The 13,027-nt window shown below is 37.2% G+C and overlaps 1 protein-coding gene across 4 annotated transcripts; it reads right to left on the bottom strand.

Annotated features, from left to right (window-relative positions):
• Positions 1-928: 928 nt before the first annotated feature.
• On the bottom strand, positions 929-13,021 carry mtif2 (mitochondrial translational initiation factor 2). Of its 4 annotated transcripts, none has more exons than XM_066665820.1 (14): positions 12,927-13,021; positions 10,662-10,800; positions 9,069-9,201; positions 8,749-8,920; positions 8,405-8,565; positions 8,092-8,268; positions 6,647-6,786; positions 6,441-6,565; positions 5,284-5,488; positions 3,431-3,683; positions 3,173-3,313; positions 2,838-3,002; positions 1,518-1,658; positions 929-1,224 (listed from the first exon to the last, which is right to left on the bottom strand). In XM_066665820.1, exons 2-14 carry the CDS (start codon positions 10,791-10,793, stop codon positions 1,055-1,057), a joined length of 2,115 nt encoding a protein of 704 aa, XP_066521917.1. In that variant the 5' UTR covers positions 10,794-10,800; positions 12,927-13,021; the 3' UTR covers positions 929-1,054. The 4 variants fall into 4 exon arrangements, with proteins under 4 accessions (XP_066521917.1, XP_066521914.1, XP_066521919.1 ...); XM_066665817.1 differs by having other exon boundaries at positions 12,878-12,979; XM_066665822.1 differs by lacking the exons at positions 10,662-10,800; positions 12,927-13,021 and adding exons at positions 9,456-9,519; positions 9,932-10,002.
• Between the last annotated feature and the right edge of the window lie 6 nt (positions 13,022-13,027).

The raw sequence follows: 13,027 nt of genomic DNA, 5'->3' as shown, positions 1-13,027 counted from the left end.
ACAAATGCCATGACTAATAACTTCTTCCTGCTTGCCATTTCAAACTGCTTAATTTTTAGGTTAATATTGGTGAATAAAATGGCAATTGTCATTCTAAATACCATGCAACTGTCATAAAAAAAAAGAAAGAAGAAAGAGAATGTCATAATTTTATATTCTACATACCCTGCAATTATGATCATTGGTAATGGAATCCATGTGCCGTATTTCTTTAACTTTTCTGGCATGAAGCTCCTGGACCACATTTGTTTCTTCATTTTTTAGCTCTGCTAAGACTTCCTTACCAGGCCCACGCAAACACTCAAACACTTGGCACCTGAGTTTCTTAGATGCTGTCTAAGAGGGTCTGTATCATTAATTTGTATTCTCTCCTAATGCTTCAAAAGACTTTACCTTCAATGAATATCCAGTGCTTCCCAGATTACAGGATCACAGGCAGTGAAGCATAAATTAAGAAGGAAGTAGTAGGGATGATTCAGTCATCAGTTACATGATAGGTGGTTTCCTTGGTGTTGGAGATGAAGAAAGATGACATCCAGCAGTTATTTGTTGATGTACCACAGACATATTGCAGTTATGAAGTCTGACTCCTACTCTGTGCCTTGCATCGACTGGCTTACAGGCACCTCCTGGTTTTGCTTTTATGTTGGCAACTGGCAAGTTGCACTAGTAACTGAAGCTAAAGTTAAGGTGGTGTTTATGCTGGGTACTGATGGCATATCATGGTACTTGGATTATGCAACGCTCAAGCAATCATGATTTGACGGTGAAACGAGTGTTGTCTGATCTGTCAAGAGGATGCGGTATTGTGAACAGAAATGGTTCAAACTTGCAATTAAACCTTATAACTTTTTTTTCATAGTTAGACTTTTTATTTGCTGATTTTTACATATTGCTTCTATTCATTAAATGAATAGAGAAGTGCCTACCCTGATTCTGCCTTCACTTTACAGAAATAGAATGTCTGTGTCGCTGTAACAGAAAAGTATTGATTTTTAACACATTGATCATTTCCTGAATATTTTGAACATTTTATTTGTTATGGTACAGTCTTTTAAAACCCTGGATCCCAGGATATTCTCTGTGGCTTTTCAAGTTCTTCATAACAGACAATTTCATCTCCAACATTAAAATCAATACCCTTGTCCAAGGAAAGACCACACTCCATGCCTGTCTTGACACTCTGTACATCATCCTTGTGATGTTTTAGTGCAGTGAGAGATCCTGGAAAGAAACAAAAAACACACTTGTTAACTACTGATAAAGTGACCCATAAATGATCATAGTGTTTTTGATGAGAAACAAATCCAAAACAACAGTAAAACACCAAAGCAAGAACAAACACCTGGCTGTGTAAAACTGTTGGAAGTATATGAAAAGATAAAAGCATGTAGTCAAGAAGAGGAAACACCTAGGAACAATTAGAATCCATTGCAAAAGACAATATCGAGATGCAAAACATGACAAATGCTTGGCAAGTAATGTGCAATAATGGGGAAAAAAAGGTTGTAAGATACCTTCCCAAAGAATCTTTTTTCCTCTGATAAGTCGAAATTTCATCTTCCTGTCTAACTGGCCCTTCTGAACTCTGCAGCCAGCCACAGGTATCTTCTTCTTCCCTACTGTCACCTCAAATGTGGCCAGAACTGAAGCTTCTCCTATACATCAATGAGTGGGGTTAGACTTCTATAATGAAAAGCAATAGTCTAAACGGAATAGTTTCCATAAGTCTTAGATGACTGCCAGTAGCAGAATGCAAACAATGTGTAAACACTTTGAGCGCCTGAACACAGAGAAATGTTTTTTTTTTTTGGGAAATGCTAATTGATACAGAAAAACAATTTGAAGTGTTTAGAAATAATAAATAAATACGTTCATCAAATAAAATCTACTGTCTATGGTACAGATTTTGTAATCCTGCTCCTGCCCGCTTACACTAAACTAGTTCACTAGTTCCACTTCCTCCAAAAATCAGTAGCTCCCACCCACATACTTCAGAAAAAGTATTTTGTGAAAGGCACCACTGCATTTTGCAGCAAAGCATATCAACAACACAATTCTGCCACCTCCATAATGCTTTTCCAAGGCCCTGGCTGAATTCTTTTGATTTTCCCATGATGCCAGGCTAAAAGGCTAAAAGTCTTTAAAGGCAGACCTTAGAATATTTCCAAAGGTACACCTCATGGGATTATTAAACTTCAAAAGTAAATTATTGTACAAAATACAACATACAAAATGATCTGTTTATAAACAATTGTTGGTAAAATTCTTTATGTCTTTCCCACAGTTGATATTCTAAACATATTTGTATATGTGTAGGGGATGAATATTAGTTTTCATGACTTCAGCCAGTATATGTAAACTTATAACTTCAAATGTACCTTCCTATAGTACTACAAAGCTTCAAATGCCTTCATCACTCATGCTTGATAAAAACAGCAACATCTCCATGCACTTTTCACACAAGATTAACAACTAGGCGCACACCATAAGCATGGCATTTGTATTAAATTACTGCATCAAGTGTCATTTGATTTTGCAGGGATAAGATCTTGACTACTGTGCAATTGCATGAGGAATAATCTGTGCTTCCATAGATGATTTGGCATAAAACAGGTCTAAATAAAACAATCCACTGTTAACATCTCACTTGTAATATATTCAGAACCAATATTAATATACTGTGAAAGTGAAAGCAATTTATTATTCTAAGACAAAAAATAGTTTAAAATAAATATAAACAAATTATACAAGTTAAAACTGCTGTTATAAATACTTTAATTTAGTATGATAATACCTAAAAATACATTTGTGATAAAAAGGTGTCAACAGCTCACCAAGTACATTCTCTTCAGTAGTTGGGGGAAGTTTGCTACTAAGTTCTTCTTTCAGGTCGTCAACCAAATGGTAGATAACATGGTGCATCTTTAAGGGTATATGCTTCTTAATAGCCATATCCTGAATAGATTTACTAGCTTTAACATTGAATCCATATATAGTTCCTGGTAAATGGAGGAAAGACATAAAACTAAGCAAAAGAAAAACAACAACTGTGTAAACGAGTAATGAGTATCTTAGTATTCAGTTTTTACCAGTGCAATACTTTAAAGACAACTTAAAATAAATAATAATTTTAATAAGTATTAAAAATAAGCATTTGTTTAAGTCACACCTGAGAATGTCTCTGCCAAGTTAATGTCATTTTCGGAGATGTCGCCAACCCCAAAATGAACTATGTCCATCTGACACTGTTCATGTGCATCATAACTTTCAAGGATGTTCAATATGGCTTCCACTGAGCCTTCAACATCACCTAAAGTCATCAAGCAAATTTATTTTTAATACAAGCTGTTATGAAAACAGTACATGAAAGTTCAAAATTTCATGAAAAACACATTCTTCTATAAAACTGTTTGGTGGATAATTTTACCTTTCACAATAAGAGGAAAACTGAGGTCCTCAGTTTCAAATCTCTCGCTTGGTCTGCAGGCCATGCGATGTTTGTTGACTCTGTATAGAGTGGCTTTCCTTTGCTTCCAACTGAGATGGGCCAGACTCTCTCTCTCTTTCTTGTAGCTTTCTTGGTGCTCTTTCTGTTTGGCCTCAATAACCTTCTGGTCCTCCTTCAGTTTGTTCTGCTCCTCCATGTAAACACGCCAGTCTACCACCTCCCGAGCCCTTTGCTAATACAAAGAAATGTTTATAAAAGAACAGCTTCATTAATAAATCTGTTATAACCTTGCTACATACTACTGATTATACTATATATGAACAAACTCATGTCCATAGCAATGCTGTTACTATGCCAAGGTGTTTCAGGGGTTGACTTAGGCCCCTTAGTTCTTGTGAAGGCAAAATTTAATGCTTCAGCATACCAAGACATATTGGACAATAGCATGCTTCCAAATTTTTTGGAACAGTTAGAAGAAGGCCATTTTCTCTTCTGGCATTACTGTGCCCCAGTGCACAAAGCAAGGTCTGTAAAGGCATGGTGTGGAATAATTTGACTGGACCACACAGAGCTCCGACCTCAACCATATCAAAAACCTTTGCAAATAAACTAGAACAGAAACTGAGAGCTAGTTTTTCTCATCCACCATCGGTGTTTGACAAATTATATTCTGAATGAATGGGCAAAAACTCCACAAGACACACACCAAAATCTTGTAGAAAGTCTTATCAGAAGAGTTTAAGCCTTTATAGCTGCTGAGAGGGGACTGAATCCACCAGACACACTCCAAAATCTTGTAGAAAGCCTTATCAGAAGACGTAAAGCTTTTATATGTGCCAAGAAGGGACCAAATCCATACTAATGACTATGGATTTAGAATGAGATTTCATCAAAGTTACTGTAGGTGTAATACGCTTGTCTGTATATTTAACATTATTATTTTTATATTCATTAGTATGTTTTCTATTTGCCAGTAAAAATATATATTGTGTGAATCTTACTCATATATAACAAAGCCAAAAGAAAAATTAATAATAATAATATTAAATTCCTAGCTTCCTTGCTCAAGGAACTGCTGTCACAAAGTATCAAGGACAACGAAACAATATGTCCTGCCATAAGCATTTATTGAATTAATGTATTATAATGTTATGAACATCACCGTTTTTCTACACTCACTGTCCATTCTCTCAGCTCCATTGACCATGTTGGAACACTTTGTAGCCTGTAGCCCATCTGTTGCTCTGTACACTTCTGTGTCTTATGCACTTGTACCAGCTCAACACATACACAAACACCCACATACATCCCACCACCACCACCACCACGTCAGTGTCACTGCAGCACAGAGAATAATCCACCACCCAAATCATACCTGTTCTACCATAGTCCTGGCCATTGAACAACAGAATGAAAGGGAGCAAAAAATTATACAGAGAAACAGATGTATGACCATTTGTAATTGTAGAAATACAAAATGATCCTGTATGGTCATTGGAGCTATGAGAATGGAGAGTGAGTGTAGAAACAAGGTGTTCATAATGTTATGACTGATAAGTATATGTCTTGTAAAACTGCCTTACTGGAAATTTTCAAATTATATTCCTTTAGTCTACTTCAAATCAATAGATGTCCAGTAAACACTAATACCATATATCTGCCAATTCAATGATTTTTATTAATTGACTGACCCTATCTCTCATCCGTCTCCTTGTTTACAAATATGTCCTTAACTAAACACATCTGTTGACCTTTTGCTCCAAAATTTGCCCTTCTGATTAACTTTTGAAGTGCAGTTCTGCATTAGTAAATCACAAAACTACAAATCTGACCTCTGACTCCACTTCCAGAATCTCCTCGCCAACTGAAGGTAGCTCTTTCCAACCAACAATTTCCACTGGAGTGCCTGGCTTTGCCTCTGCCACTGCTTGGTTGTGCGAATCAAACAACAAGCGTACTTTAGCCCAGGTCTTCCCTGCAACCAGAGTACAGCCCTTCTTTAAAGTGCCTCGTTGAATTACTGCTGTAGTTACTGGCCTGAAAAATCACACAAATGGTTCTAGTTTTAATTTGCACATTCGGTTTACTGGTATATGTTCAGAAGCATGGGCATGTGACATTTGCAACATTCTGTAACAACCTAATTCAAAAAAGTGATATTGATTTCTTGCATTTCACAAGTAACTTAGAACAGTTAGATATTCTGCTCCACTTGTTAGAATGTGGTTTATAGCCTGATGTTAGAAATTAACTTTTAGAAATTAACCCACTTGCATTAATACATTGTGTAACACAAATGGGGACATGATGTTTGGAAACAGGATGCAAATTTGCACACACAAAAAGAAGAAGAATTTAAAATCATATGACTATAATGTAAACTAAAAACTAACTGTGTGTGAAAACAGTACCAAAACAGTATCTATTTGTAATTGCATTCTATTCCACCTGACACACTAGGTTTTGCTTAAGCTGTACATTAAAAACTTTTTCAATATAATGAATGATTAATAGTTCATTAGGTTTAAATGTATTTTAGATGTAAAAATGTATTAAAATGGTACAGAAGTAAAAAAATATTTTGATTAATTTATTTGTATTTTTCGAGCTTACTGACCAAAAGACTAGACCTTCACTGTCACTGCACACAGTAAACAGTATAGTGCAATACTGATTAATAAAATATTTCTAAAATACATAAACATATAGATATATAAATCTGTATATAGATTTAAAATGATAGAAATTTTGCATAAAAAAAAGAATCACAGCAGAGATCAGATAAAAGTGTAAATGTGCAATGAATTCTAATCATAAACTATGTAAACACAGACAAATAGGAAAGATATAATTAAAAATATAAGTATGTAAATTAACCATTTAATTACTGGCTGTATCATGTACACTCTAAACAAGACAGTCATAAATATAATGATAATCAATTTTACTGATGTATTTTTTAAAGTTGTAAATATGTTTAGATACTTACCCTTTGCCCTTACTCGTTCGGCTTTCTATAATGGTGCCTTCTACTAGGCCTGAAGGGTCCGCTTTCAACTCAAGCACCTCTGCAAGTGTTACTATAGCTTCAGCCAACTCTAAAAGATTTTCTCCCTTTAAATATATAAAATTAACTTTACTACATGATAATTTTTCTATTCCACTATTTTAAGGACACATAAAATAAACACACACCTTTAAAGCCGATATGTGGATTGCCTGTACATCTCCTCCTAACTCTTCACACACAACATCATAAGCTAGCAGATCATGTTTAACCTTCTGGGGGTCTGCCTGAGGCTTATCACATTTATTTACTGCTACAATGATTGGCACTACAGAAAAAGATATTGGCAACATTTTACTGATTCTGCATTGCAGAAACATTTCATTCATAGACATTAAATTAGCAATGTGCCAACATATGAATTGTTAAAGGAGCAATCTGTAATATATTTACTGTACTTAATAATAAAATGTCCAGGGTGTTTAATCAAATATTATGAAACCGAGCTAAATTGAAGCACTGTCTGAGCAGTGTTTCAGCTATATATGCTTCTTTGAGGAATGCCCATTCTTGAGCATAACCAAGTTTTGGCCTGAGAGCCTGCTCTCTGTCCAATATCAGTACAGTTCACACCCCTAGACTGCCAGGTACACACAACAGCTGAAAAAAGCAATGCATCCTGCAGTTATGAAGTGACCAAGTAAAAAGAAATAATGTTAGATTCTCCCTGACCTAAAAAGCCTCATTGCCCTTCTAAAAATCTCCATGCCCTGGGACAGAATAAATCGAGAGGAAATGCTGGCCATGTGTTCGTGAGATGACGGGAGCTTAGAAGTAACAATACTACAGGACAGATCCAGATCCAAAAGGTTTAAAATTTGAGTGTTATATAAAGGGATAGTGAAAGTTGAAAGGTGTTTTATAAAAAGAAGGTGAATAGCGACAAGACTGAAAAGAATAAACACTGGTTTTTGTGTTTTAAATAATTGAGGCAGATTAAGGTGTGTAAATTCTTGTGTGTGTGTGTGTGTGTGTGTGTGAGTTTTAAAGAAATAATTGATACGGTTTGTGTTTCAAATGCCCCAGCTGGCCAATAATACCAATATTAACCTTTCACTAAGGTAGATAAATGTTCTAGTGACATAATGTACACTTTGTTTCTGTGTTTTAAATGGATAAACTGACCCACCTAAGGTGGAAGTAAATGTCTGAATATGAAAATTGTGAAAAAGAAGCAAAGAACTGCCTCCTAAAATGACATTTATGGTGAAGGGGAAAAATCGATAAATAAGATAACACCAGCCTTGTCTAGTTCCTAAATCTAAGCTGGATTTACATAGTAAATACTTGTAAATGCAGAAAAAATGGCAACCTCTCATTCAGTTTTTTGCCTTACTCTGCTCCCAAGTTCTTAAACTCATCTTGCACTCTATCGTGTAGGTTCAGTTTTCCTCAGACTGGCAACCTGGTTGAGCTTCGCGTGGGGGAGGGGCAGACACTATTTTGAATCTGTATTGTAGTTCCCATTTTAAACGCTTGTTGTCAGTATTACAGATTGCTTCTTTAACACTCCATTTCAAACAGTCATTGCATCATCCTGTTGATTCATGATAGTTATGTTTATGTTTATTACCTTTAGCTTTCTTTGCATGCTGTATAGATTCAATTGTTTGTTTCATGACTCCATCATCAGCTGCAACCACTAATATGATCATGTCAGTAACTAGGGCTCCACGGGCTCTCATGGCAGAAAATGCTGCATGTCCAGGTGTGTCCAGGAATGTGATCATCTCAGAAGACGGCAGCTTGACTGAAAAATAAAGTTGAATTCACGTTGAAAAACTTGTATCCTCCAGTTATGTCAGAAAGATAAATGATTGCATTATGTGTGTTGCTGCTAAGGACTACAAATATCTGAAAAGTCTATAATCCCTGAAGGCTGCTACCTAGAAACGCGCCAATGTGTTGTGTGATGCCTCCAGCCTCTTGTGCAGCGATCTGGCTCTTCCTAAGACTGTCCAGCAGTGTAGTCTTCCCGTGATCCACATGTCCCATTATAGTCACAACTGGAGGTCGATTCACTAAACTAGCAACATCTGGAGGAGGTCTGCCAAGAAAAGAAAATTAGTCTAAAAGTCATCATTCTCATACAGAGCTTTGCATCATTCACAACTAATTAATATCTATCAAATAACCACATTAAGGCAAATTTATGACCCAGGAGAATAGACAATCTATTTTTGTTTTCCTGAGAATGCTGAAACTTTGGATATTTGAAGCAAGTTCTTACTGTCTTATGATGTCTTTGTTTTCTCTGACTTTAGCTTCCACTACTTTGGCCCATTTGTACTTCATCCCACACTTCTTTACTGCCTCCTTTATCCACTTCTCTCCCAACATAGTGTTTGGCTCAAGATTATCCAAGTCTATGGAGGTGTTGAGCAGGGCTTCGTATATATGATCTGCAGAGATGTGACAATATACACAAAAAATGTTTTAAACATACCCAATATATTAGAAGTATGTGTTTTTATTCCATAAGTAGAAATAAACATCTTGAAGATTTAAAATTATAATTCAATAAATAAATAAATAACAATATTCACTGACCTATGTCTTTCTTCATAGCCTGAGCAAGTTCAGATACTGTCATAGACAATTTGATCTCCACCTCCTGCTTCTCCTGTTTGTCCATTTTCAAAGGTTTTTGGTTAGTCCTGTGGTCTTTGCCATGCCCTCTTCCCTGGACCACAAAAAAGTGTTAAATCCTCATCTGGTGTGAAAATAAGGAAGCACTTTAAAAAGTTTAATTTAGGTGTAATTTTACTATTTCAAGCACTTATGTATCTGTAGACAACTGTTAAGTTAGGTTTTATTACAACAATCCAGACTTTTTTGAAAATATGTAATAAACAATATATTATACATAAATCTGCAGTGTATCTCACACCGACAGACGCACACAAACACACACACACACCGCTACTCATGCCTCACCGCTGGGCTCTGAAATTTGCAGTAAATAGAGACTCATTCTCCATAGGCACTGGAACCTGTTATTCTGAATAGGGATGTTTAGACAGAGTGAGAATAGCATGTGGTGTGTGGTGGGGTTTAATCTGTGTAATATTTTGACCAAATAATGTCAAAGACTATGTAACTTTTGGAGGAGGGTAGGTAACTAACTCCATTCCTTCCCGTCCCCATTGATTTCAGTACTGTGCTGTAGTGCTATAAATACTAAATTACACTCGGGTACCTAGTGTTCATTTAAATCCTTTTAACTGATGTTTGTGGCTATTACACGGACACACAAAAGCATTTTTGTATTTTCATACATGTTCTTTAGAGAAAAATGTAAAGCATTTAGCCCAAATGTGAAGCATGGTGGTGTTAGCATTGAATTCTTTGTCTTTGGCAGCACTTTATGCATATTCGCAGCTCTACTGATGTGTGTGACCTGCCATGCGGACCAAGTTTGCTGCTCTATCTCTGGGGCAGACAAGCCGTGTTGAGGGAACTGTGTCTCCGGGAGCAGAGAAGCCGCAGAGAGAGCTGTCTCTCCCGCTCACGGTCAGTCCTGGTGTTCTAACGAGTTGTATTATCGGTGATTCTGTTCTATAAAAAGTAGCTAATGTTTGTGCAGAATGTAGCTGGTGCTTGTCAAGTTTTTTGTTTTTTAAATAACTTTCTAGAAGGTCTGAAAAGGCGCTAAAACTAGCAGCAAAATCATTAAGGGAGGAAGAAGAGGCAAGCACTGCAGGCACACACTGCCCCCGTGTGGCACTCGTTGGAAATACCGTTCTTAGTTGAAAACACTCCTTAATATACTGGTACTCATTTTATAGGGTATTGAACCTTTTTTATGACAAAGAAATGAGATACTTTCCTAGTATCGGTATACTGTGCAACACTACTCAAAACAACAATGCTGTAAAAGTGAAATACACTCTGCATAACAGTCGGGGGAGATCAAGAGCCAAAATACAAAATTTACCTACTGTTCCTTTAATTTAGCTTTAACATCCTCTTAATGTGGGTTTTTATTTCATTGTTACATTTTGTTTCTCTGATGTATTCTCCTATTATTCTTCATTTAACTCTTTGAATTATAACAATTGTCTACTGAATAGGATGCAACAGAATTTCATAAAGAAACATTCTAAATATTAACCCTTTTTTTCTTACATTATATGCTTTTACCTGTTTAGTAGCCAGGTACCGTGTATGATGATGGCATGGATGTGCATGGACCCACATAGCACAGGTGATATGTGAGACATTAAGTCTCCGGGCTGACAAAGCCCGTCTGACTAAGGTGGCCATTTGATTCATCCCAGCACTGTCAACACAAAAACATTTGAGTTAAAAGGCATGCTTGAAACTTGTTAAACAGCTTTCTGAGTTGATGGACTCTACATATGCAGGCAGTGGTTCATCCAAATACTGATGTACTTTTTTTTTTTTTTTTTTACACACAGCTCCAGGGACCTGGAGGTTGTGGGTTCGATTCCCGCTCCGGGTGACTGTCTGTGAGGAGTTGGTATGTTCTCCCTGTGTCCGCTCCGGTTTCCTCCCACAGTCCAAAAACACACATTGGTAGGTGGATTGGCGAATCGAAAAGTGTCCGTAGGTGTGAGTGAATGTGTGTGTTTGTCTGTGCTGCCCTGTGAAGGACTGGCGCCCCTTCCAGGGTGTATTCCCACCTTGTGCCCAATGATTATAGGCAGGCTCTGGACCCACCGTGACCCTGAACTGGATAAGCGGTTACAGATAATGAATGAATGAATGAATAAATGATTCATTATCTGTAACGGTTTATCCAGTTCAGGGTCGCGGTGGGTCCAGAGCCTGCCTATAATCATTGGGCACAAGGTGGGAATACACCCTGGAAGGGGCGCCAGTCCTTCAGAAGGCAACACACATAGTCACTCAAACACTCAAACCTATGGACACTTTATGAGTCGCCAAACCACCAACCAATGTGTTTTTATGGACTGTGGGAGGAAGCCAGAGCACCCGGAGGAAATCCACGTGGACACGGGGAGGACACTCCAAACTCACAGACAGTCACCCGGAGCGGGAATCGAACCCACAACCCTCCAGGTCCCTGGGGGGTAGACTGTGTGACTACTACTAAAGATACGCTAATGGGACATTCAGTTTTTAATAGTGGACAACAAACAATGGCTCATAATATATCCTTATTATTATTATTATTATTATTATTAATTCACTTAAATAACTCTTGTGTGGAAGGACTGGCGCCCCCTTCAGGGTGTGTTCCTGCCTTGCGCCAAATGATTCCAGGTAGGCTCTGGACCCACCGTGACCCTGAACTGGAGAAGCGGTTACAGATAATGAGTGAATGAATTAATTCTTCTGTGATATATTTTAGTCAGATCAAAGCATAGATGTAAAAACACACCCTATAGTTGCCTAGCCAACACAGCTATGAAGGGCACATTTAGGATATAGGCAACCACCTCCAAAGTCAATGATGGGACAAAGAAGAGCTAAAGAGGACATATTACAGCCCTTTACCCTGGCATCTGTCAGATATGTCAAAATACCACAGGGCTCAAACAAGACAGCACTTCTCTCATACTGTCTAAACAGCCCTGTTCTGAACATCTGGTTTCAGTGCCTGTTCCTTTAAATGAGAACATACCACAGTTGACTTAATAACAAGCAGCAGGAATGAGAAGCATGTGATCAGAAGTTGTTTTCAAGACATTTTTGCTCAATTCTCGTTGTTTTTTTTGGCCTATTTTATCTGTACTCTTACTTCCCCATGGCTCTTGTGTTTATCTTACTTGGTTAAACATTTTCTTTGCACTCACACATAAATGCAGGTCTAGAGCTGTGATCGGACAGACTCAGATGAGGAAGCAGGACAATGCTCAAGTCTCACACATAAGAAGCAACACAATCTCCAGATACAAAAATATATATGCAAACACAATTAAAAAATTATTTTATTGGATCCCAATAATAGCTTTTGTACCAACCAACCCAGAGCCCATGCCCATCCTGAACCCAGCTAACTCATGTTCTACACATCTGGGCCACACTAAGGGGTGCTGGCTGGTTAGTGAAAGATACCCCTCGTTTTAGTGTAAAGTCCATCACCACAGAAAGCAGTATACCAAAAATAAACTAGTCTCAAACACGCATTTAATTTCCATTTTCTCTGGAGCAAGAATATTTAAACACAGAAATAAGTGTTCCAGTTTTTCTCAATTTGAGAAATACAAAACTAAATTCTAAATGATAAGGGGCACATGAACCCAGGATATTTCAGCTTTACTGCTCTAAAACAAGGATGTAATATCAGTTCAATAACGTTATTTAAGTTATTTAACGTTTGAAAAAACATTTAAAAAATAAAAGACAATTACACGAAAAATATAACTTACCATTAAATTCACTTTAGGGAAATAAACGTAAATACGACTAATAATCTACCTGGACACAAACAGAAGAACATTGCTTTCACATATGTCTTTGGTGTTGTTCTTCTTCTTTGACAAGTGGCGGATATCATACAACTGAACTGTGAATGTCCG

This window comes from Hoplias malabaricus, chromosome 3, assembly GCF_029633855.1.
Source record: "Hoplias malabaricus isolate fHopMal1 chromosome 3, fHopMal1.hap1, whole genome shotgun sequence".
Classification (NCBI taxonomy): Eukaryota; Metazoa; Chordata; class Actinopteri; order Characiformes; family Erythrinidae; genus Hoplias; species Hoplias malabaricus.
The sequence above is the reverse complement of the archived record's forward strand: the minus strand, read 5'-3'. Positions and strand labels throughout refer to the sequence as shown.